We start from the raw sequence: 25,722 nt of genomic DNA, 5'->3' as shown, positions 1-25,722 counted from the left end.
ATGCCGATATGCATAGCCGATTTTTCCAATTTGATATTCAGGCCGATTGTTAAATAAATATATATTTATCACATTTTTGTGAAACGCAGCAATTTCTGATCAACTAAAAGAAATCTATTACAACAAGTCGTGTCCAGTCCTCTGAACATTTTTTCAGCTTTCAAAACAATGAAATATTTTGTCTTAGTAAACACACAATGTAACAAGCAGTAGTAAACATTCACACTCTTCTTAAAATGTCAAAAAAGAAATTTAAACTTATTAATATAATTTGAACAAAAGTATGTAATGTATCCAAGTGGTTCCACAAGTTTGAGGTGCTCATCTTTTTTGTGCCTGATCAAAAATTGCGTCATTTTATAAAACGGATCAAAAATCGGCTTTTTAAAAGAAAATACGGCCGATGGCCGATAGAGACAAATGTCCAAATATCGGCCCGATATATCGGTCTACCTCTAATTTTTATCACTGTGTAAACTGAGCCTTATTCTTTCTAAGTAGCTCATTTTGTAAACTTTGACAAAATGTTACCTCCACAGCAGCAGTCACCCCCCCTTGTGGTCCAATTGTTGAAAAACATCAGCTGAAGTGACCTCTCTGGGCCAGAACGTGTGTGAACACTCTTAACTGCCCTCTTAGTTGGCAAAAACACACGCAATACGTGCCCCTTTTTTCTGGTTTTCCACCCTGTCCTTTAATCAAAAAGTCTGTGCATGCCACTGCACCAAGGTTTTGTTTGTTTTGAGTGGTTTTTATCTGTTGATGCACATTATGAAGTGATAAACATGTCACAGTCATATGAGATCTTATGTCGCGGCAAAAAGCTAAATTGGGTGGGAGTATTAGAAGAAATAGCTGATTTTATTGGTGCAAGAGATCCCAGTTTATTGATATGCTTTTTCAAATGTTTTTAAATTATTCTGGGCCCCCCCTAGCTACTCCACTTTGAGAAACACTGAGATACAGGAGGAATAGTAAGATACATATATGTATATATGTATATTTGTATGTCGCCTGGCTCCACTCCGGTCCTCTCGGAGCCCCTCACAGTCTCTGTCTGTACAATGCGGCGCCTCTGACGGGTATTATGGCTTCAAAACCGTACAATGGTAAACAGCAGAGCCTCACTGTCCATTCTTTACGCCGTCTATAGGCACAACCTACAGACTCAGCTCTGCTGCTCATCCCACAAATACACGTGGCTTCATTCAAAAGAGAAATAAAACCGGCTTTCCAGTGTACTTTTAGATTTTAGATTTAAAGTTCTGCTGCCTGTGACACAGTGGAGAAAAAAAGTCCAACTGAAACTTATTGCATTGTTTTTATCCTTTCGAAAGGAGGGAGAGTTTGGCTCAGAGCCAACAGAGGTGTTGCTGTGATCCCCTCTTTCAGCCATCAGCAAAAAAAACGACAGCCGTATGTAAAACCAACGGCTCACAGATGCTGAGGTCAGGACAATCGCTTGCTGTGTGTGTACTTACGCTCATATTTGCATGTGTGATAAACTGAGCAAAACGTGCCAGAGAATTCATGTTTGGTCGTTTATTTCTTTGTTGTATCAAATCTTAGACTGTTGGAAACCTGTTTACTTCCCTTTGAAAATTGGTTCAAATCACACCATTATTTAAAAAAATAAAAGGTGTGACGGCCAAAGCCGACTCTGTGGTTGAATGATTTTTATAGTCTCTCAAGGTCTTAGGCCCAGAAGATAAAACTTTATGAGGGATGGTTTCAGGAAGTCATTTTAGAAAGAGGTTGAATGTTGTTTTTAGAGTCTTGATCAGGGCAAAACACACCCAGCAGAGCCGGCCTCTCAGCACACTTTCCCTTTCAGTTTCTCAAACTGGAGAAATGGCGCCCTCTGGTGGTGTGATTGATTGAAGCAGTGCACCTTTAAGCTTCTGCAGCTCAGTTTCATCACCCTGCTCCTCACCTCTGCAGTACGGCACCGGACCGTCCCAGACCCCCGTCTCCAGGCACTGAAGCCGGGTTGATCCGACGAGCTCGTACCCGTTGTCGCAGCCGAAGACGACCTCACTGCTCATCAGGAAGTTGCTCCCGTCTCTGTGGCCAAACTCTGGAGACCCGGGGTTCTCGCACTTCACCGGCTCTGATGTGAAACAAACACAGAAACGGATGAAGATACGATCTTTAGACAAAGTGACTTTAAAGAAGAAGATGTGGTCACCTGTGCAGTTTTTGCCGTCTCCGCTGTACGGGTGGACGCAGGTGCAGATGTAGGAGCCTTCAGTGTTCTGACAGCTGGCATGATCGTCACAGTCAGACCCCAGAGCGCACTCGTCCACATCTAAACAGAGGGACAGAAAACAGACACCACCTGTTAAACCTGAGCAACAGGTGTTTTTTGTCACTTATGGCTTATTTTAAACATTTTTACCCAGACACGATGGCTGATTTCCTCCCCACTTGCCACTGTTGCTGCAGTGCACCTTTGTGTCTCCCAGCAGGTAGAAACCAGCGTTACACTGATACACCACAGAGCCGCCGGCGTGGAAGTCTGAGCCCTGGAACAACCCGTTCTCCAGGGGGTGAGGAGGCCCACAGGACACTCCTGCAACACACAGACAAAGCTCTCTGACTCCAGCTCCCACCGGTCTGTGTCAGATACACTAAGTAAAGCAGCCTCCGTCTTACGTTCACAGCTGGGCAGAGGGTGACTCCACTCTCCTTTGTTTTGGCACTGCAGCATCGGCTCCCCCAGGAGGTAGAAGCCGGGATCGCAGGACAGCTGGACCTGTGCACCAGGGCTCACCTCCACAGAGGAGGCGTGCAGGTGAGGCACGGCGTTCTCCAGCTTTGGGCAATCTGGAAAGACGGATCACACTGTCATATTAAACACAATCTCTTTCTGTGGCCAACCAACTGCCTCTCATCATCCTGCTCAACCAGCCCCACATATATCTCTAAATTCCCTTTTTTTACTTCATTTGTTGCAAACTGCAAGAAACATGGCGCCATTCTACCATTCTACCCACTACCCTCCTCTTATTTATTAAAGGCATAAAAGCCCAACATTAACTTCAAAAAGGTTTTACCGCCACTGTAGTGCAATTTTTGAAGTATTTTTATTTGATTAACATTAATATAAGCCCTAAGTTCCAAACTTTAATAATTTGTATTGACATATTTTTTAACTACAATAAATTGATTAAAATGCAATAAATCTGAATGATATCCAACTGTTTTTTTTTTCACATGTGTTTCAATAAACAGAAAATGCAAAGCTGTATTTGTTAACAAAAAAAATGCAAAATATCCTTTGGAACAACAGAAAATTATTTATAGTCTATACGTAAATTGCTTTTTCAGATATAGTCATTTATGTAACCTGTAAATAAATAAATGCATAAATGAAAATAAAAATAGGCAAAAAAAAATAAATAATGAATTAATTAATTATTAAAAATAAAAATAAAAATAGACGAACAAAAATAAATATTCAAGAAATAAATAAATGAATAAATAAAAATAGACAAACAAAAAATAAATATTAATAAATGAATAAAAAAATAAAATTAAATAAAAATAAAAATAGACGAACAAAAAGAAATAAATAATTAATGAATAAACAAATTAATATCATTTAATAAACTAGAAAAGCAATTTCTGAAGAAATTGCGCTGTGAATGCAGAATGCTGAAGCAGCTTGCGCTGAACTGCTAATGCAGAATGCTGAACATGATTGAGTGAAGATATGTCTGAAAATTGCTAAATGAAGTCTTAAATAACTCATGCGGAAATGCTACAGCAGAAGCTAAACATGAATGACTGAAGGTTTGTCTGAAAATGGTTGAATGAAGTCATGCAAGGCTTGCACTGAAATGCTAATGCAGAACGCTAAACATGAATGACTAAAGATTTGTCTTAAAATGGTTGAATGAAGTCTTGAAAAGCTTGTGCTCAACTGCTGATGCAGAATGCTGATCATGAATGACTGAGGATATGTCTGAAAATTGTTTTAAGAAGTCCTGTAAAAGCTTGCGCTCAACTGCTAATGCAGAATGCTGAATTAGCCTGCCATGAACTCTTGGATGAAAGGAAATGAATGGTCGAATAAATGGAATGGATGAAGAAATTTAAAGTTTAAATGGTTGCGTCTATTCAAAAATTAAAGGAATAAATCAAATTTTAAAGAACATTGATGGAAATAATGACCTGACTGAGGGTAAATGTAAGTCTGCTATCTTAAACCCTGTTAAAATGTAATCCAGTGTGTACTGTGTGTGAGTTTTTTAACCATGTAAGCCTGTAGGCTGAGGCCCATCTGAAGCCAGATGTTGCCATGGTGATCATTGTTTACCAACTGCCATCAGAGAGCTGGTGGAGTCTGTTGATTCCCAACACATTCCCTTTGAAATCAGGGTGTAAAGGTGCTTGCAATTCTGACAAAAAGAATGATGATGAAGCATGAATCAGTGTAATCTAAAATTGGATTTAAAAGTTTGACTGGCTGAATCAATTCAGGAATTAAAGGAAGGAATTTAAATTAAAAAAAAAAAAATCTAGGAAAATAAGGAGCTGACTCAGGGAAATAGAAGTCAAATGCTGTTAAAGTGTGATACTTTCTGCCCTGTGTGTGTGTGTGTGTGTGTGTGTGTGTGTGTGTGTGTGTGTGTGTTCAATCATGTAAACCTGTCTGCTGAGGCTTTTCTGAAGCCAGATTTTGCATTGGTGATCACTGATAAATTAACACACACATGCTTGTCTTTGTTCCTGAATGTTTTGATGAGTTACTCTAAACAGCTGCATGAGATGAAAGGTTTCCACGGTGACCTGCTCCCTGCTCGTTAAAGGCAGCAGGTGCAGGTGCACAACTTTGCCCTTGTTACTGTAATCTTCTGAAGATTTTGTGGCAAAGCAAGAGTCCGAATCTCCTGTCACCTTGCCAAAACCGTGAGGGCTAGGATAAAAATGAACACACCGTAGGAATCCTGAGACCCAGAGGAAGCTGTCCATCTAAATTTCATGCATGAAGGTCAAGAAACGAACCCACGAGAGCGATAGATAGATGAGGGAAAATTTACTGATCTCTGAGAAAACCCCTCAGGAATTAACATGGAGGTATATGGGGATTTTTTTGAACTTCTCATGACAGTTGGCCATTTTGTGAAAAAGTGCTCCATCCTTTTGCTTTAAAAACCACTTTTTCAGAAGAAGGACAAGCCCTTCTCCATTTTGATATATAATATGCCTATGTGGAGTGAAAATTGTGACCAAAAGAGCAGTTTACCCAGAAATTTTTCAGGTCCTGTTTCCCCCTCTCTGTGCTCTGTCGTTTGAATCTCCCACTCTGAGCCAAAACATTCCGTCCAATACACACCAATGTTAAACGGCTCGAAGAGCTGAAATGCATCATGACCTTTGAAGGGTCATTGTGAAGAAACTATGAATGCTAGGAAACATTTGAAACCCACTGAATGAAGCCAAAAGATAGCTGAATATTCTGAAGTTTGAATGGAGTTTGTAGCTGAATGTATGACTGAATGAGGAGGGTTTGAAGCAGGCTGAAAGAATGTCCTGAAGAGAGGAAATTTTGAAAATTTCGCATTCATCTCTATGGGACCGAAATTTCGTAAATCGTCGAATATCTCGGAAAGTATTTGTGAAAAGTTTCTGAAGAGTCATAGCCCCCTTGTCCCAACTGAAACACACATTTTGAAGTTTGAACGGTGAAAATCGGTTGAAGTTTGCCTGAGTTTTAGCGGTCCAAAAAAGCGGGCGGAAGAATGAAGAAGAAGAAGAAGAAGAAGAAGAATAAATTTTTTTGTCACAGAAGAACATATACTGTGAATGCATTGCTGCATTCACAGCAATGAATATAATTACACTGCAAAAAGACAACATCAAACCAAACTATTTACAGTCATCCACTCACATTTCTAAGTGTGCCATATACACTTATGAACATACCTATCCTGTGTACCAAACAACTGTCATTAATAAAAAGTGTATTTCAAAATTAAAGAAAATCATTTTTCCTGAGCTGAAACTTCAGATTAGAAAAACACAAATGACTTCAAATTTCACGACCTGACGGCGTTTATTTCACTATAGTAAGTGCTGCAAATATCCGCAGTCTTATTTATAAAGATTTTTGTCGTGTGTGCTTTACTGTGTTTTTCTTCTACAAATCCACCACAGCATCGATAAATGCTCTGGGACATGGTGGATGAGTGAAATGTTAGTGTATCTACACAGATTTAATGATCTATATTTAATAATAATCATTCTATCTTACCTTGCTTCAAATCTATCCCCAAGTGGATACATGCAAATCATAGAAGCAATTTGAATTTTTTTCTGCCAAAATCTTCACTGCAAATACCAAACAGCTTATTCCACTGTTGCTATTGACTCTTGTTTTAAGCTGCTGATAATCAAGTGTCTGATTTGTACTAAACAATATTCAGAGACAGAATCAGATGTTCGGCATCAGTAGAGAAGATTTGGCAGTTCTTTGACCGTGTTGAGTAAATCTACAAAGTTTCTCACCAGCACAAAAGATGCTGTTGTGGTTGACTTTGACTCGTCCCACCTCCCCGTTGAGGAAGTCGGGCCAGGCGAGGACGTTCCCTCTGTGGGTCACATGTGAGGCTGGACAGCTGCTGGACAGGACTTTGATCTGCGTCACAGAGGAAGACAGAGACGTGACGTGAGAGGAGAAGACATGATGTGTGACAGAAATGACTCTCACGACGCTGCGACAACCTGCTGAGGAGTGAGAACTCGATCCCAGATGTTGAGCTGGCTGATGGAGCCGACGAACGATTCGACGGGGTTGAAGCCGTCACCTCTCTGATCCTGGTCTTGACCTAGTACCAAAGCTCCACCACCTGTACGACGCATGGTAAAGGTCAAAGGTTAACCACACCTCTCTGGGAGATCATTCAGAATTTGTTGATCGTTGTGTGAGAGTAGAGGAGAGCAGGTCGAGGATAGCACTACACCTGGGATGGTGGTGCCGACTGACAGGCCTTTGCCTCCGTCTGAGGGCTTCCCGTTGATGTAGATCCTCCAGTCCCCGTCCCAGCTCCTCCAGGAGACCCCAATGTGGTACCACAGCCCCGTGTTGACGGCGGGACAGTCTGTGATGCGCTCTTTACCGTTCACATACAGCACCCAGCTGCAGAAAGAAAAAACTGAGCGTTTAAAAGAGAAGAGAAAAAGCTGGTTGGTGAAAAATAAACAGAGCTACGTCCATCGCTGACCCGTTGTAGTCGATGAGGAGGAACGCGTTGTCGCTCCCCTCCACGGCGTACGACACAGGTGTGCCGTAGTTGGTGGTGTCTGATGACTTCATCCAAAACGTGCAGGTGATCTCCGTCAGCGGTGGCATCACTCCGTCCATCATTACGTAACCATGGATACCAGACACCTCGAAGTCCAGGTTGAAGGCAGAGGACATCTCTGAAAAGACAAGACATGTTTCTTTAAAAATCACACAATTCCAGGATCATAAACTGAATGAAAAAAGCGAAATCGAGCAACTTCTTTTTCGTGATGTCATCAGAGTGTGTAGCTGGCCTATAACAGACTTTGTGATGTGTCATCTGTCCTAAAGTACCTGTCTCACACCTGGTTCCGTTGAACCCAGGGAGGCAGCGGCAGGTGTAGGAGCCCAGACCGTCCAGGCAGCTGGCTCCGTTCACACAGGGGTTCGGATCACACTCGTCTACGTCCACCTCGCACTGGTTACCACGGAAACCCTGCACACACTGACACCTGAGGGAGCAGGAACACCACATACAGCGTCAGAGTAACATCAACCAATCAGGTGGAAAAACTGTGTATGGAGAGCAAAATCAGGAGGGACACGGTCCAAGCGACATCCTGACTCCCATCATCGGTAATCATCTACACTTCCCTCATGTAGGTTGGTGTAAAAGTCTTCATTACCTGTAACTGTTAATGTCGTCTAGACATGAGCCTCCGTTCAGGCAGGGGGCGCTGTAACATTCGTCGATGTTGACCTCGCAGCTATCCCCTGAGAAGCCAGTGGCACAGTTACAGGTGTAGCCGCCCGTCAGGTCATCACACACGCCTCCGTTCAGACAAGGGTTGGAAAGACACTCGTTTATTTCCAGCTCACAGCGAGACCCTGCAGGAACGTAAAAAAAAAAAAAAAAGTGATTTAATCGAAAAGCTTGAAAAGGAAATCGAGGATCAAAACTGTTTCCTGTCATCTTACCTGTGAATCCATCCGCGCAGCTGCAGCTGAACTTGTTGACCTCGTCCAAGCACACGCCTTCATTCAGACAGGGCGAGGACAGACACTCATTCACCTCAGCCTCACACAGAGAGCCTGGGGTTAAAAAAGAGCAGTCAGAAAAAGATGGAGGAGCAGAATATAAGATATTTACAGAAGAGCTGAAATACTCTCGTTCCCTCACCTAGAAATCCAGGCTTGCACTCACACTGGAAATCTCCCATGCCGTCTTTACACAGGCCTCCGTTCTGACACGGAGCAGAGTCACACTCGTTGATGTCGACCTCACACTTTGCACCTGAGAGAAATGTCAGACACATTGTTGAACAATCTATTATCACTTCTGAATGTTTGGATGGAGAAAATACTATGAATGTGTTCAGTCTGTTGGTTTACCTGTGAATCCAGGCATACAGGTGCACACGTAACCCGCTCCAACCTCTTCACACGTCCCCTTGTTCTGACACGGATTCAAGAAACACTCATGGAAAACCTGTAGGACCAGCCAATCACATCAGTCCATGCTTAGTCCGATACCCTCTTAATTCTCTTTACAGTGTAAAAGATGCGTAAAATGCCAAAGTTTAAGGCTGACAGAGCACACTCTCCATGCTGAAGTTGTTTTTAGGGCAAGATTGCTAACTTTTTTATGACTTTTAATATATTTGGAAGTGTGGCTGTACTCTGGCAGCCCTTTGCCCTTCCATGAGCCTATGTGGAATGCAAAATTCTAAGGTGGGTAGAGCACACTCTCCATGCTGAAGTGGCTTTTGGGGCACATTGTTAACTTTGTTAGGAGGACTATAATATTTTGGAAGTATGGCTCTACTTATGTAGCTTCTTGCCCTCCCATTAGCCTATGTAAAATGCCAATATATGGGGCAGGTAGAGCACACTCTCAATGCTGAAGTAGGTTTTGGGGCACATCGTTAACTTTGTCAGAATTACTATCATGCATTTGGAATCGTGGCTGCTCCCTGGGGACCCCTTGTCCTTCCTTGAGCCTATGTGGAATGCAAAAGTCTTCGGCAGGTAGAGCACACTCCCCATGCTATAGTGGCTTTTGGGGCACATTGTTAACTTTGTTGGGAGGACTATAATATATTTGGAAGTATGGTTCTACTTTAGTAGCTTCTTGCCCTTCAATGAGCCTTCGTGGACTGCCAAAGTCAGAGGCAGGTAGAGCACACTCTCCATGCTGAAGTTGTTTTGAGGGCAGGTTGTTTACTTTGTCGGGATGGCTTTAATGTATTTGGAAGTGTGGCTGTACCCTGGCAGCCCTTTGCCCTTCCGTGAGCCTATGTGGAATGCAAAATTCTAAGGCAGGTAGAGCACACTGCCCATGCTGAAGTCGTTTTTGGGGCACCTTGTTAACTTTGTTGGGATTACTATAATGTATTTGGAATTGCAGCGGTACTCTGGGGGCCCCTTGTCCTTCCATGAGCTAATCTGGAATGCTAAAGTCTGAGGCAGGTAGAGCACACTCTCAATAAGGTAGTTTTGGGGCACATGTAAATTTTGAAAGGACCACAAATTTTTAGTTGGCAGTATGACTTTGTTCTGCAAGCTCCCTGCCCTTCCAGATGCTGAATGCCCAATGCTGATGCAGGTAGAGCACACTCTTCTTCTAAAGTAATTTTGGGGTGCCACTATGCTATACTGAGCATAACTGATATGTTTAATATATGCATAGTATGTAGCCAGTATGTAGCTTGAGAAAAGTTGAAAAACTGACCTGACTGCTGGCTTGGTACTCCTCATGAACCTCCACCTCTGGAGCTGCAGTTACACTCTCCTCTTTAGGAAGAAAACTGGATCCAAAACCTGACAATGACGCCCAAAGAAAACGTGGTTAATGTGGAAGCAAGGACACATCGGAAAGACACGACAGGGATCTTTCCCCTCTCTACCAGACTGTTAGACATTTGTGATTGTCTGAGTAAAGTCTGTAGCCTTTTTTGAAAGCTGGCTGCATGTGGTGACCACTGTTCATTCCCACACCTCAGGCATGCAGCGTTATTCATTTCCATTCTGCAGCACAGCAATAAAAGTCAATTTATTTCCATTTTCCCGCTGATCCTGTGCTGTAAGTCCTTTTCCGACTGGATCATACCGTCTCAGTGCAGATCAGACACAAGTGAAGACAGATTTGAGACTGTGACACAGAGCAGCTGACGCTGAGCAGTTCTGACTTCACTTGGCGCGTCCTCTTGAAGTTTAGCATAAGTCACTTTTACACGCCAACACATCCTGACTCAGTCCAGTGGTGTTAAAATGAAACTGCTGTCTGAAAATCTGCTCTTCATCACCTTTTCATCGTCTTACATCAGAGTGAATTTACACTGGAGCTGCTGGTGGAACAAACTATGATAGTGTCGTTTTATTAAACAATATTTTCTCGGTCGCTAACAACAAAGGAATCCTTCCAGAAAACACTCTGTTAAAGACAAGCCCCCCAAACACCCACCACTCCAGAATTTATCTGGTTCTCCATTAAGGTGTTGCGTTTTGGTTTGCTTCTGAATGTTTTGTCTCTTACTGTTTGGTGTTGTTGTTCACATCTCTTTTGTTTGTTTATTCATTCGTGTTTTTCTGAAACTTAGACATTAGTAACTGTGAACAGTAGTATCCTGTATCCAGACTCTGTCCTCTACATGTGTACTTAGTGTATGTTCAGTACCAAAGGCTGTGATAGTTATAAGATACAATAAAAGTTGGATGGTATGTTACAAAACAATAGGTTATGATACAATACATGAAAACATATATTATATTTAATGATACCATGGACAAAACATTACCTTACTTTACCTTTATGTTAATGTTTCCATTTAATTTGTTGCTATACATTTACGTTACATAACAAAAAGTTTCATTTATGTTACTTTAAGTTACGTTACCTTTATGTTTTACTAAATGTTAAATTATGATACCCTAGGTAACTTCTTGTAACATTAACTCACATTTCATTACATTGAGTTACATTACCTTTATGTTTACCTTATGTTATTCAACTATAGGTTTTGTTAGATTTTTTTTTTTTATTTTGATGCCAAATGATTTGTTACCATGTGAAAAAATACTATGCAGGATTAAATGTTAGCTTAAATTAGGATATGATATGATATGTTATGACCCCTTAACAGTATGGCATTTTACAATGCTGCATATAATATATGGTATTTGAAATATTATGAAATAATATTTGACATAAGATATGATTTAACGTATGATATAATCTATATGACATGATCTGTGATATGATATGATATAATATGATATGAAATAATATGATATGATATATAATATGAAATGATATTTGATCTGATATTTTATTTGATATGTTTTAGGATATGATATGATATGATATAATATGATATGATATGATATGAGATGAGATGAGATGAGATGAGGTAATATGATGTGATATGAGATGAGGTGATATGATATGACATTATATGATACGATATGATATGATATTTGAACTGATATATGATATGATATGATATGATATGATATGATATGATATGATATGATTTGATATGATGCGAGAGTAGATGATATTTGAAATGATACATGATATGATGTGATATGATATGAGATGAGATGAGATGAGATGAGATGAGATGAGATGAGATGAGATGAGATGAGATGAGATGAGATGATACAATACAAAATGCATCCATACAATGTATCTAATAAATAACTACACTACATTAAGCAACAATACGATATGGTACCGTATGATAAGACACAATGCCATTTTTTTATACATATGATCTGATTCATGTTTTGATGGATATGAATTGATACTATATGAAAGGACAGACACATTCATTCAGCAGCCTGTCAGGGTTTTGGTCCTAGGACACCACAAAATCATTATATTTTTAAGAGCGCTACATTTACTACAATATTTTTATTAAACTAATGTGAATATGAGAAATTTCTTCTAGATTTGAGAGTGATCTGTGTTTAGTATTTACTGGAGCAGTGCTGTATGGTGGTCGCCCCTGTGACCGTGGTGGTGCCGTAGAAAGGGCAGGAGAGGCAGTAGGAGCGTCCATGTTCAGGCTGGTAGTAATCTCTGGGACAGGGGTAACAGGGGACCAGACCTGTGCGGGAGAAATGACCTGAGGAGCACGGGACTGCCAGAGAGGAGAGAAGAAGAAAGAGTTAAGACCTGCAGGCCAGAGTGATATTTTTCTGTTTCCAAGCAGCATTTAGAATGACTCAAGAACTCCTTTATGATGGGACATAAATGGAGTGAGACTGGATCACCTCCACACTCCTCCTCATCCACAGCTCCTCTGGTGACCGTGGACGTTTCGTCAGGACAGATCAGACACTCCCTGGCACCGTATCCAGGCTGGAAGTGACCGAGCGGACAAGACTCACAGATCTCCAGGCCGTTCAGAGAGTGACTTCCAGGTTTACACTGCCCTAAAACACATCACGGAGAAATTCAGACAGAGAGACTCCTCGTATTTAAATCCTAAAATTTAGGGGCTGATTGTGTCACCTTTGCACTCTGAGATGCTGCGAGAGTGTAGGTAAGCCGTGGAGGTTCCTTCTGGGCAGGATTTACACTCCAGCTGACCCTCCTGGTCCTGGAAGGAGCCCAGCCAGCAGCTCACACACTCGTGATGCTCCAGAGAGAAGTACGTTCCCACAGGACACTGGACTGTACGAGCACAAGCAGGAAACCATAAAACCATACCATCTGAAATCTCTAGAGTTTGTCGTTCAACCCCGGTTTACTCACCGCACATCCGTCCTTTGAGCATGGAGCCCGGCCTGCAGGACAGAAACGCCTTCCTGCTCTCCAGAGATTTAGGATCAGCGACGATCATCTCTGACGAGACGCTGAAGCTGGACAGCGGCTGCTTGGCCAGCGTTCGCTTTAACCGATTGGTCAGCTGCTCCAGAGTCCGCAGGAGTCTCTTCTGATTGGCCACTTCGATGGAGTCGTTCCTCGATATGGGCAGAGGGATGCTTGCTGGGAGAATGGACGAACTTTAAATATGGCACAAGGAAAAACATCTCAGCCTCTTTGACGTTAATAACACCAGTCTTTGTACCTGTGATGTTGAAAAAGATCTGGATCTTCTGGTCTCTGGTGGGTCCTGTGATTTTGCGGTGCCTCTTGGTGCGTTGGTGTGGCTGCATGCCGGCACCCTGCTGCTGCTGCTGCTGCTGCTGCCGCCTGGCAACCTGCCTGCTGCTTGTAGCGTAGCCTGACTCAAAGTAGGCGTAGTCCTGAGCGCCCTGAGGACTCCAGCTGTTGCTCCAACCCCCTGGTGCTGATGACATCACACAGGAAAGATCGAGGAAAGGATGAGAAGCTTCACCTTAAATAAAAACTCAAATATTAATCATACACGTTGTTAAACCTACTGATTGAAAACCCGTTCTCGTAGTCGTAGTTGTACTCCAGACAGTGACCCTGTGACATCACTTCCAGCTTGCAGATGATGTCATCACTGCTGCAAATGTTGGGGAGCTGAGGTGAAGAAGAGGAAAGCAAGAAATCAGAGGCTGAACATGTGACCTCCACAGGCTTTGGTATCGTCTTGCTAGCTTGTGGAAACCTTCCAGCGAATACATAATGTTTTTACGACCAAATATCAAAAAAGTCAGTGGAAGTGCCCCAAAATACAAATGATCAAACATTAAAAATAACTTTTGGTGGCTCTTGTTGATCCTCTCCATGCTCCCCCTCAACAGACGACACCATAGATTTCAGTTCAACTTCTACGCTGACGACACCCAGCTCTACATTTCCATCAGAACCATCACTCTCCCAAACTTCCTCTCTGCCTACTTTTTGCACCTGGCTTTTATAAGTTAGCTCTGGTCTGTAACACCTTCCAGTCCTTACCATGCCTTTCAATTTGGAGTTGAACTCCCCGGTGAATGATTTGATCAGATCCATGTCGTCACAGCGAGACGCTTTGAACAGCATCTCAAAGGGCTTCAAACCGTTGTTAGCTATCCGGTTCACTGCAGAACAAAACACGACAAGTTATTATCCTCCATCAGTTCATGAAATACACATGTAGGATAAGACTGATCTTACCTGAGCAGTCGGGTCTGTCCGAGGTGTACGGTGGCTGCCACACGCCGTTGAAGGCGCAGAAGTAGCTGTGCACGGCGTCCTGGGTGAGGCTGTAGCCGTCTTTGCAGTGAAGAGTGCAGTTGACGCCGTCCTCTTCCTCTGAGCAGACGAAGTCTCCGTTTACAGGGTTGTACGGCTGGTCGCAGGTCGTTCCTGGAATCACAGCATGATACATCATTCATAGTCTGTCAGAGTTTTAAAATTTCAAAATAATGTTTTTATAGACTCCAGTTTAAGAAGTCAGAAGGCTTTTATCTGATAACTTTAAGCCCTCAGTGTTCTCTACCTCAGCTCTCAGGCAAAGATCGTCTGGATTACACTGTAAAAAACTGGAATCTCATCAAGTGTTTTGTCTTATTTTAAGTAAAAATTGTCTTATGATACTTGATATGAGCCACATTCAACTAGTCAGTCCAGAAAAATATCTTGTTTTAAGTTATTTAAAGACAGAAATGAGGTCTGAATTGCTTGTAACAAGTAAAAAAAATCTGCCAATGGAATAAGAAAGCTTTGCTGGAAAATATCCTTGAATCTAGACCAAGGGTCTTCAACCTGCGGCTCTGGAGCCTCATGCGGCTCTTTGACTCCTTTGCAGTGGCTCTTGTAGCTTTAAGGGAATTGGTGATTGAAGACACTGACACTAAACAAAATTATGCATTTCTTTGAACTAAATATGTATCACCTCTTGCAATAAAGCTTTCCATTTTTATTTTTTTTTGCAATTTTTTAATTTTTTTTGCGATTGTTGGCATTTTTATTTTTGACATTTTTTCAGATAAAGAAATAAAAACTTTTTTTTTTTCAAATTTTTTAAATTTCCAGAAAATTTTGTAAATTAGTTAAATTCCATACTTGAAAATGTAGCAATTTATTTTTAAAAATAAAAATTTTCTTTTTTTCTCTGCAAATTCAGGAATATTTTGTGATTTTTTTGCAATTTTTTTTATTTATTTATTTTTTTTAAATTAAACTTTGCATACATTTTCATACATTCCCAAATGAATGACAAACATGGCAATACAAATGTTATGCAAATATTTGAAATTTTATTAAAAATTAAAAGCAAGACATCAAATGTACAATTCTATGAATTTAAAAACTTCTTGTTTAGGTCATGATTTACTAGATTTTTAGTAAGTTTAGAATTTTTATACACTCTATAGTCTGTAGTGTGAAGATAAAGTAGATTTTGTGGCTCCTGAACAACTTTAATCCAAGTGAGCTGAGGCTGTAAAAGTAAAGGTTGCAGACCCCTGGTCTAGAATAAAGTCTTAATACAAGTAGTTTTTCCTGCCCATTGAAAGGTTTTTTAAGCAACACAGGCATCATCTTTGTCTTTTGATACCGTCTATGACCAAAATGTCCCGTTAAATTCATTACTCTTGAAGTTGGTTGTCTTTCAATATCCTGAAATAAGACACTTTTTTCTGGACTTTTCAGGAGAATCCTGCTTATGTCAAGTCCAAGAAAACAATTTTTGAAAACATTTTCACATAAACATTTCTTGGAATAACGTCTGTTATGATTTGGCGCTAGATGAATAAAGACTGATTGATTAAAATAAAAACTTGTTTAAACTTCAGTTGTTCTGATGTGAATAACAGCCTTGTTTTTGGATTTTGCGATGCTATCTGTCTTTTATTTATTTACATATAAAAGTTTCCTGTACAGAGTTTCCCTTTTCCCCAGATCCCATAAAAAAATGTGGATGAATCAAACTTCCATGCACGACAAAAGATCATGTTCAGAAGTTACAGAATAACTTCACTGAATTGGTTGTAGATGTCACATAATTTTCAGAACGTAACGTGTGTCAGGTGAGTACCTTGCACGGTGACGGTGAGGTTGCATGTGCGGCTGTTTCCTGCTGCGTCAGTCGCCGTGTACTGAACCAGAGTGTCTCCTACGAGGAACCTCGAGCCCGGAGCGTGGCTGCTGGTCACGGTGAGGCGACCACCTGGAGGAGACACACGGATTACATACGAGTCAAAAAAAACTGATGAAATTGGTCATTTCATGGGATAACAGTTTTTCTTTTCACACTTTTTATGCCGATATGTTGCAAACTGTGACATTAAAAGTTTTAAAATACTCAGATATTCTGTAAAAGTTTTAGAAAATGACTCTGAAGAGTAAAACTTGTTACCAAAACAAGCTCCATTCTAAAATATGTTCCCCCAGTTGTCCAGTAGAGGGCACTCTTGGCCTTGAATCCCTCTCCAGGACTCAGTGAGTCATTCTGAGCGTTCTGTTAAACAGGATACTTTGACATGAGAGTGATGCGTCTGGGCATCCACCTCCTGGGACAGGAGAGGGAAAGTTTCCTGGGTCTGGCTGCGAGCGATGGATAAAAGCTTCAGGGAGACAGCGCTGATGAGAGAAGTGTGTGAGTGTGTGTGTTTGCACGTGTGAGCGCTCAAACATCTGCACGGCAAGTGTGAAAGACGGGCGTGATTAAGGAGCGCGAGGAGAAGGTGACAAATTGAGCGACCTTTCGTTTAACTCCGGTTCAGCGACTCTGCTTTCAAACAGGCACGGCTCACGTCTGGTCTGCAGGAGTCTGGTGTCTAAACTTATATACAGTGTGTGTGTGTGTGTGTGTGTGTGTGTGTTTGTAAAGTTGAGGCTATATTTAGCGCTGGCATCAGGGTGTGGGCCTGGAAAAACAAAACATTGACGTCGAGCTCTGCTGGGCTGACGTCGTGTGGCCCCGGAGCAGCCACAGCAGCCTGTTATTACAGTGTGTGTGTGTGTGTGTGTGTGTGTGTGTGTGTGTGAGAGTGTGTGTGTGATTGGGGTGCACCTCTGCAGACAGGTTAGACTCAGCATGCACAGGCGTTACGTTAAGGCCTTTGCTTTTGCATTCCTTCATTTTGCATACAAACACCTCACCTGCATTAGTGCTTTATATTTATGTTTATATTCATCTGTGTGTGTGTGTGTGTGTGTTTGAGTGTGTGTGTGTGTGTGAAGTTGGAGCCAATGAATTACCAGTCCCTGGCTGTGGGCTGCAGCTCTGCAGAAGTCTGGTTTGTTGTCTGTCACCACCAAGACTGTTTGGGTACAGCTAAGGAGTGAGTGAGCCAGCTCTGTGATATTTAGTCTGTTTGGCAGCGCGGCCTTGATGCTCGCCTTTATAACCATCTGAGACGCTCTGCGTTAATGCAGCGAGACCGCCAACTCGGCTTCTTGGAGACAAAGACTTACAGGTTGCACACTAAAGCCTTCAAACAATCAGTATCCAAGGACTTTCTGAAAGGGTTCATTACTTTCCACTTTGATAGCAAAATCTGTGACGTTTCGTGAGAGGAGATCATTGAGGCTAAAATACCCTCGTCACAGGCGCCACCATTAGCAGCCAGAGTCTGCGCAGTACAGAACTTTTTCTTTCTAGACAGCAGCTGTTGATCATTGTCAAACGTGACGTAAAACCTCATTTTTAACCTCTTATAACTAATGAAAACGAAACTGTTCAGAAAAAAGAGCACTTGAATACAAGACGGCCAAATGATTTCTTCAAATCATCACAACAATCAGACGTGAGAAACATTTCTACGAGGTGGATTAATGTTGTAAAGTTTGACCACAGCCCATCTGGAATGACTGGGGAGATGGATTTTTTTACCTATACTGCAGCCAGCCACCAGGGGGAGCAGTTTTTGCAGCGACCTCTCTTCAAGTTGAGCAAAATAAGGTAATAATAAAAATCTGAAGTAGATCTGAACTGAATTAAACAAATAATATCAAATAATGAAATATGAAACTTAAGTTAATTTAACTCAACATCTTAAGTAGTTACAACTATCATGAAAAATCATTCTACTGAATGCCTTTAATCAAATATACTTGATGCTAATTTTTAACAAATAAGATTATTAAGTAATGTTAAAAAAATTATGGATATCACTGTAAAACATAATAAGTTGACCTTACTCAAAACTAAAAGATGTGATATCAATAATTTTGCCTTATGAGTGAACTAAATGTAATAATAAATAAAATTGAAGCAGATCAGAACAACTAAATTAAATAACATTTCAAAGAACAGCTGGGTCTCATATCCACAGCGTTCCCTCCTCACTCATGGTTACAAACGCTGTCACAACAAAAATCAGCTCTAATTTCATAACTTTAGTAACCGTGAGTGAGGAGGGAAGGCAGTAGATATGAGGCCCTGCTGTTCATTGAAATATTGTTCTTCAGGGGGCACAGGTTGTCTGAGTCCCACGGCGCTGACTGGTGGTCTGTGCTCCATGGCACAGACCACCAGTCAGCGCCCTTACCTGTTCATTTTGCAGTGTGCCTAATGGTTAATGTATTAATTAATGAAACATTTGGCTGGGCTATCATGTTATTTAGGCTAATGTGAAAAAAAGATATATTTATTTTTGACACAAACAGACAGTCCACACCATGTAGAGCACAGACAACCCGTGTCACTGCTGCACGTCTAGAAGTTCAGCAAGGTCTCACACCGACTGCGTCCCCTCCTCACTCACAGTTACAAAACACAGTCACAGAAACTAATGATTTTAAGTTGTGTTAACTTAAAAAGTAACAAAAGTTAAATCTACTCAGAAATCATCAGTTTCAACACTGAAAACTCAGACATTTTAAGTTTTCATAGCTTAATCCAATGGAGTAATTTGAACTTTGGTGTTTCCAGGCCTCTGTCTTCCTGTGGTGGGTTTAGATATCCTGATTCAGCGGTGAATCGTAATAATTCCTGCTACAGAGGATGGATGGAAAATGTATGGAGACAAACTAAAGTGAAACATTATTTAAAATGATTCAACTTCACCTCAGTTTGAAAAGTTTTAACGCTGTATAAAGAACTTGAAAACTTTCCAGTAGGTGTAAATCTTTTGTGTCACCTTTGGTTGTGACATTGATTAATATCCTGATCTACAGTCGCTCTGATTCACTAAATTAAGATCTGACAGGTGAAAAGAAAACACTGAGCTCCCATGTGAGTCAAGACCCGACTGTGCTTGAATTATTCTGCAAATTTATCTCACAAATGAGCGCTTTGATTGCCAAAACACCTGCTCCTTCGTCTGTTTTAACACAAACGACATTAACAGACTCTTAAACCACTTCATCCATTCACACACACACACACACACACACACACACACACACACACACACACACACACGACCCCGAGGACACCATTACAACCCATCCTCCCTGTGTTGCACCATGTGGCCCCGTGTCTTTCCCCATTATTCACACGCTTTAAGGAGCCTCCTCTGATCCCCTTTTTCCAGTCGCAGAGCGGAAAAGATCCCGTTTAGCCATCATCAGTGGAGGAGGAGGAGGAGGAGGAGGAGGAGGAGGAGGAGGGTGGACTGGAACAAGGGAGCAGAAGAACAAACCATCCAGACATACCTGAGTTGTCGGAAAACTGCGGCACCTCCCAAACGACCGCCGCCGTCTCTGTGTCTGTGGCCTGGACGGTGGGCGGCGACCTGCACCTGTCAATCACCGGGGGCTCCGTATCTGAGAGAGGATGAACGGTTGTTAACTTGGGGTGTAATTTCACAGGAACAGATGGAGGACGTGCAGTAAAAACGGCACATAAACACATCTCTGGCAGAGTTTTTAGCTTCAGAAGAAAACAATCGATGACTGGAGAAGGAAAAAAAAAACAGCAGGAAGAAAAAGTTTGAGAATGTGATCGGACTTTTTGGACGCAGAGTGTCAGAGGGCACCAGTTAAACACATGTCTCTAATAAAAAACCACAACGTTCCACCGCCGCAATAACATATGGAAATGTTCACGGCTACCATGCTTGAGGTTTTTCCCCCCTGACGGCTGTGATTACCGAGCGGTTGACACGGGACACCCCTGTTTTTCACTCCCTGCAGTAACACAGTTTGGCACCTGCCAGGAGGCCAACAGACAGGCCGACAGACTCCTCAATTAAATCAGCTTCACAGCAAATGATCGAGGAAGGCTGCAGCACAGAGGCGGGAAGCTGAAGTAACTGGCATCAATGAATCAAATCCTCCAAACTTAAAAAAACAAGAGCTAATCTTATCCGCAATGACTGATGTTAATCTGCTAATGGGAAAACACTCTTTAAGATTAATCGTCAGGATGTTTGTGTTTCTTTCATCCAGCTTTGATGAAAACCATGAGGGAGAAATGTGGTTCACATCGCCACAAGATCAATAGCGACTAAAATGAGAATGTGTCAACACTCCAATGAAAATGTCAGCGACACCTCAGTCATCTCAAACAAGCATCAAACAAAAGAAGAGAAGGAAAGCCAGAAAGCTGATGTAGCTGTTAGGACACAGACGCCTTAACGAGATGTCTTGATGTTTTTGAAGATTTAATGTGCAAAATGTTTGTGTGTTTAGTTTCTTTGAAATTACTCCAATGAGGTAAGTGTTCATTTTGTAGACGATGAGATGATACCAGAAGAAGAGTTGCTTCGTCTTTGTGCCGACTCTGCAAATTACTCCCTCAAACTGTGCGCCGACTGACGAGCTACAAAGTCTAAAAAAGTACAAAATCCTAAAGGAGACGGTTTCTCGTGTCTTACACCGAGGTCCACGTGCAGCAAAGACTGATTGTGTTGATTAGATCTGCAGAAGCATGAACTCACCGATGACGGTGACGGTGAAGGAGCAGTTGGCCTGGTTCCCTGAGCGGTCTGTCGCTATGTAGGTGATGGTTTCTTTTCCGATGGGGAACAATGCGGGGGAAGTGTAGACCGGCTTCACCTGAACTGCCACCTAAAGGAGGGAGACGCATCAAACTATGGAGGATTTCACTGCCACAAAACTCAAAACTTGTAGTTCACATTGCATCTATGAACTCTCCTCACAGATGATATTTTAAAGTAAGGTTTAAGCATGTTTTAGTTTATTTTAAAGGCTTGTATGAAATAAAATTTGTGAAAGTGTCCACATTTAAATCAAAAACTTAGCAAAAAAATGTTTAAAAGGCCTAAGTGTAAACTTCAGGATACACACTTTTAAGTACACAAAGTGCTTAAGTTTGCCCAAAAAAGTGTGCACTTAGAAGTTTTAACCCATTATTGTGCACTTTAGAGTGTGCATTTCAAAGTGTAATCTTAAAAGTATGCACTTTAAAGTGTTCAATCCAAGGTGTAAACTTTGGAGTACACACTTAAAAGTGTGACCTTGCGAGTATACACTTTTGAGTTTGCATATGTCTAACTGATGCTCTAAGTGAACACTTTTAAGTGCACTGGAAATTGTCATGCACAGTACACACACTAAAGTATAAACCTCAAAGTGTGCACTTAAAAGTGTAAACTTTTATGTACGCACCTTTTAAGTGCACACTTTTAAATATACACTTTCAAGAGTGCACTTTAGGGTATACTCCTTAAAATATTCACTTCAGGTATACACTAAAAAGTGTGGATGCAATATTCATTTGATGTATGAACTGAAAATTGTCATGTACAGTACACACACTTAAGTACAAACTTCAAAGTGTGCACTTTAAAGTGTACTCCTTAAAATATTCACTTCAGGTATACACTTAGAAGTGTGCACTTAATATTAATTTGATGTATGCACTAGAAATTGTCGTGCACAGTACACACACTAAAGTATAAACTTCAAAGTGCGCACTTCAAAGCATATATTTTTAAGCATGCACCTTTAAGTGCTCACTACTAAATATACACTCTGAAGTGTGCACTTTAAGGTGTATTCCCTAAAATATTCAATTCAAGTATGCACTTGAAAGTGAGCATTTACAGTTTTAATTTGATGTATTCACTGGAAATTGTCATGCACAGTACCTATTATAAAGTAGAAAGTGTGCACTTTGAAGTGTATACTTTATGAGTATGCCCTTTTAAGTACACACTTCTGAATATACACCTTTAAATGAGCACTTCAAATTGGGCACTCCATAATATTCACTTTTAAGTATGCACTTCCAAGTACACACTTCAAAGTCTACACTATTAAGTATGACTAAAAGAAAATAAAAAGAAAAAACTTAATTATGTTGTATTCCAAACTCAGCTTCTTAAGGTGTCAGACCTCTTCTCTGGAGTTGTCAGTTGCGATGGGGACGTCCCAGCTGACATTGGCGATGCCTCGCCGCTCATCCGTCTCTGCAACGATATCCGCGGGGCACTGAATCCAGGGCGGCTCAGTATCTGAGGAGAGACAGAGATCAAATTAAACCTCATGTTTCAGAGAAAAGAGGAGATTAAATCTGGACGTGGACAATCTGAGAGTTTAAGACTCCAGCAGTGCAGATGTTCACACACTGACCTCACCCTGCAGCTCGTTATCACAGAGGAAGAACACGTGTGATGTCATGTGACCTACAACCTCGTTAATTACATGACGTCACACTCATTGTTTTTTATTAGCGAAACAATCGAAAGCGAACTCGCTGCCACAGTTTGAACTTGTAGACTCTGTAGTTTAGTAAAATCCTCTTTATTCAATGAGCGTCTCATCAGGGAAAGTTTGAGAGAAGCTTTACTTTTATCCTAACCCCAGAGAGTCACCATGAAACAGCTCCTTCCCTTTCTCCAAACAGTGTGTTGTAATCATGTGAAAGTTTGCTTTGTTGTGTGCAGAGTCTGGCTCTCTCATCGATCAGCAGAGGTCGTGTCTGTTGTGTAAGAGAGTCGTTCACATCTGGACCTCATGACCCATCTGCTCTGGCATCCATGTCTGCTAAACACAAACACACTTCGAGCGGCTCCATTCGTTGTCATACAGAGGAGCGAGGAGGCTTTCAGCATGTGATGAACTCAGATATAATCAGGGTTTGTCTTATCTACACTTTCCTTTGATTGCACTCTTTCCCTCCTTTTCTTCCTTCCTTCTGTCTCACGTCTATTTTCTACCTCCAGATGACTCACTCCCCCTCTCACCTTCCTGTCCACCCTTCCTACTCATTCGTTTTCATCTCCTTCCGTCAACGACAGAAGTTCCTTCATTAGCAAACTTTCGCCTCGCTCCAGGAGATGAGAGGACGGAGAGGCAGGCCGAGCCGCTCGGCACCACCTGTTTCACCTGCGAGGCATCTGGAGCGCCGCAGTCGCCTCTAATGATCTCCAGCCTGCAGTTGGAGCTCGGACACGGTGTGGTTTGAGTTAGTGACCTGAGGCCGGCTGAGTGAGAGCCGTTCTCATCGTTCACAAAGCGGAGAGAGAAACGCAGAGAGGAGGAAACAGAGAATGGAAAAGTTCTGCCTCCAACTTTCCTCCTCTTTTCGTCGTCTTTCTCCGTGAATTCAGAGCCTTTCTCTTCCTGCCCTTTAAACAACCCCCCTCTTTCTGCTCTGCAAACAAACCCCATATAAAAGTGTTAGTGACTCTAACTGTAAAATAACTCTAAATCTCAATAACTATAATTAACTCCTTCACTTGATGAGTGCAGAAACAGTGAGACCTTTCCCACTGAAGAGAAAAATCTGAAGAGTTTACTCCAACTCAAAAATTAAACGGCTTGTAAGTGTGATGTTTCACCGAAATATGAAATGCGAAAAAAGATGGATGAATAGATGGGAAAAGAAAGGATGGATCAAAAGATAGTGGATGGATCAATGAAGGGATGGACAGTAGGAAAAATGGAGAGATAGAAAGATGGATTAATAGATGGATAAAAAATGGAAAGTTGAATGAGCAATAGATGAAAAAGAAAGACAAAAGAGGGATAGAGGAATAATGAGGGAGAAAAAATTCAATGGATGGATGAAAAAATGATAGTTGATAGAAGAATGGAAACAATTAAAGAGGGTTTGAAAGATGGATGGATGGATGGATGAATGGATGGATGAAAAGAAGAAAGAGTGAATGATGGGTGGATGGAAAATCAATGAAAAGATAATAAGAAGGATAGACAAAAGAAAATATAAGAGGAGTGAAGGAGGGAAGGATGAAGGAAAAGGCTGAGAAGAAGAAGGATTAGAGCAAAAATGAAAGCAAGGATGGATGTATGGATGGATGAAAAGTAGGAAGAGTAAAGGGTGGGTGGAAATTAAAAAGAGGGATAAACAGACGGATGGATAAAATAAAAGGATGAGAGGAGTGAAGGAGGGAAAGGATACAAGGGAAGGATGGGAAGAAGGATGAAGGCAAGGGTGAAAGTCAGCAAGGAGTTAAGGATGATTGTATGCAGGGATGGATGGATGGATGGATGGATGGATGGAGGGATGGATGGATGGACTGATGAAGGATGAATGAATGAATGAAGGATGCATAAATAGAAGGATGGATGGATGGATGGATGAACAGAATCAATGGATGGATGGATCAATTAATGAATTAAATGATGGATAAATGAATGGATGAATGGATGGATGGATGGACTGATGAAGGATGGATGGACGGATGATGGATGGATGGATGGACTGATGAAGGATGGATGCATAAATTGATGATGGATGGATGAATGAATGAAAGATGCATAAATAGATCGATGGATGGACTGATGATGAATGAATGGATGAATGAATGAAGGATGCATAAATTGATGGATGGATGGATTGAATGATGGATGGATGGATGGATGGATGGAAGGATAGGGAAATAGAAAGAAGGTTCAGAGAATTGATGGATAGTTGAAAAAGGTCAAGATTGACGGAAGGATGATATGAGGGAAGGAGGGAAGGATATAAGGGGGGATGGAAGTAAGCAAGGTTTAGTGGATTGAATGATGGATGGATGGATGGATGGATGGATGGATGGATGGATGGATGGACGGAATGAAGAGTTGTCTGACTCAAACCTTTAGAAATTTATACTGAGCGTTGTTTTTATCCCGTGGCCTGAGGAGTAAAGATGTTTAATCATCACTTTAAATTTTACCTTCAAGAGCAAAACACCTGATGATTTAACTCTGACCTTAACATATCATATCCTTTAACAACCCTACAACCAATTCACACCGGATCCTGACCTTTGACCTCTGGGCAGCAGCAGGGAGAAAGATTCATTCACTCACACACACACACACACACAGTGTGTTACCTGTGCAGACTGCTTTGTACACGTTGGCCGTCCAGTTCCCGGAGCCCAAACACACGGCCCTCCTGTTCCCCTGGAGGGCGTAACCCTGACGACAGGTGAGCAGACACGCCGAGCCCGGTGACGCCGCTCTCTTGGTGCAGGCAGGGGGCGACAGCAGGATGTTCTTCAGGGTGGTGATGGGGGGACAGCGCACCTCTGAGGACAGGAGGGGAACATGTTTATTTATGTTTTTCTTTTACTAATGAAGGAGTAAACAGAAATTATGAGCTTCCTGAAAAATCTGGCAGCAATGATCTATTTTCAGCGGCTGTTGAATCAAAAATTAGCAAAACTCAACAAACATTTGGTCAGACCTCGATGATGGATGGATAACTCCTGCTTCACTGAGC

At 41.6% G+C, this 25,722-nt stretch overlaps 1 protein-coding gene across 1 annotated transcript in view; it reads right to left on the bottom strand.

Moving 5' to 3' along the window:
- The window catches only part of svep1 (sushi, von Willebrand factor type A, EGF and pentraxin domain containing 1), a 123,556-nt gene that overhangs the window by 23,237 nt on the left and 74,597 nt on the right, over nucleotides 1–25,722 (bottom strand). Inside the window, exons 7-33 of the mRNA XM_074699186.1 lie at nucleotides 25,334–25,528; nucleotides 22,383–22,501; nucleotides 20,963–21,092; nucleotides 19,737–19,847; nucleotides 16,171–16,302; nucleotides 14,307–14,498; nucleotides 14,109–14,230; nucleotides 13,625–13,730; nucleotides 13,309–13,530; nucleotides 12,993–13,226; nucleotides 12,750–12,911; nucleotides 12,509–12,670; nucleotides 12,214–12,375; nucleotides 9,963–10,051; nucleotides 8,624–8,720; nucleotides 8,412–8,525; nucleotides 8,210–8,323; nucleotides 7,918–8,119; nucleotides 7,586–7,743; nucleotides 7,230–7,428; nucleotides 6,969–7,144; nucleotides 6,730–6,854; nucleotides 6,514–6,643; nucleotides 2,656–2,826; nucleotides 2,399–2,572; nucleotides 2,189–2,308; nucleotides 1,934–2,110 (exon numbers count right to left, since the gene is read on the bottom strand). Of these exons, the coding sequence (XP_074555287.1) occupies nucleotides 1,934–2,110; nucleotides 2,189–2,308; nucleotides 2,399–2,572; nucleotides 2,656–2,826; nucleotides 6,514–6,643; nucleotides 6,730–6,854; nucleotides 6,969–7,144; nucleotides 7,230–7,428; nucleotides 7,586–7,743; nucleotides 7,918–8,119; nucleotides 8,210–8,323; nucleotides 8,412–8,525; nucleotides 8,624–8,720; nucleotides 9,963–10,051; nucleotides 12,214–12,375; nucleotides 12,509–12,670; nucleotides 12,750–12,911; nucleotides 12,993–13,226; nucleotides 13,309–13,530; nucleotides 13,625–13,730; nucleotides 14,109–14,230; nucleotides 14,307–14,498; nucleotides 16,171–16,302; nucleotides 19,737–19,847; nucleotides 20,963–21,092; nucleotides 22,383–22,501; nucleotides 25,334–25,528 (4,095 nt within the window). The remainder of the gene's footprint in view (nucleotides 1–1,933; nucleotides 2,111–2,188; nucleotides 2,309–2,398; nucleotides 2,573–2,655; nucleotides 2,827–6,513; nucleotides 6,644–6,729; nucleotides 6,855–6,968; nucleotides 7,145–7,229; nucleotides 7,429–7,585; nucleotides 7,744–7,917; nucleotides 8,120–8,209; nucleotides 8,324–8,411; nucleotides 8,526–8,623; nucleotides 8,721–9,962; nucleotides 10,052–12,213; nucleotides 12,376–12,508; nucleotides 12,671–12,749; nucleotides 12,912–12,992; nucleotides 13,227–13,308; nucleotides 13,531–13,624; nucleotides 13,731–14,108; nucleotides 14,231–14,306; nucleotides 14,499–16,170; nucleotides 16,303–19,736; nucleotides 19,848–20,962; nucleotides 21,093–22,382; nucleotides 22,502–25,333; nucleotides 25,529–25,722) is intronic.

The sequence above is a fragment of the Halichoeres trimaculatus genome, unplaced genomic scaffold (genome assembly GCF_033239565.1).
Source record: "Halichoeres trimaculatus isolate MK-OKI-2021-1 unplaced genomic scaffold, fHalTri1.1 fHalTri1_scaffold_22, whole genome shotgun sequence".
Lineage (NCBI taxonomy): Eukaryota > Metazoa > Chordata > Actinopteri > Labriformes > Labridae > Halichoeres > Halichoeres trimaculatus.
The sequence above is the reverse complement of the archived record's forward strand: the minus strand, read 5'-3'. Positions and strand labels throughout refer to the sequence as shown.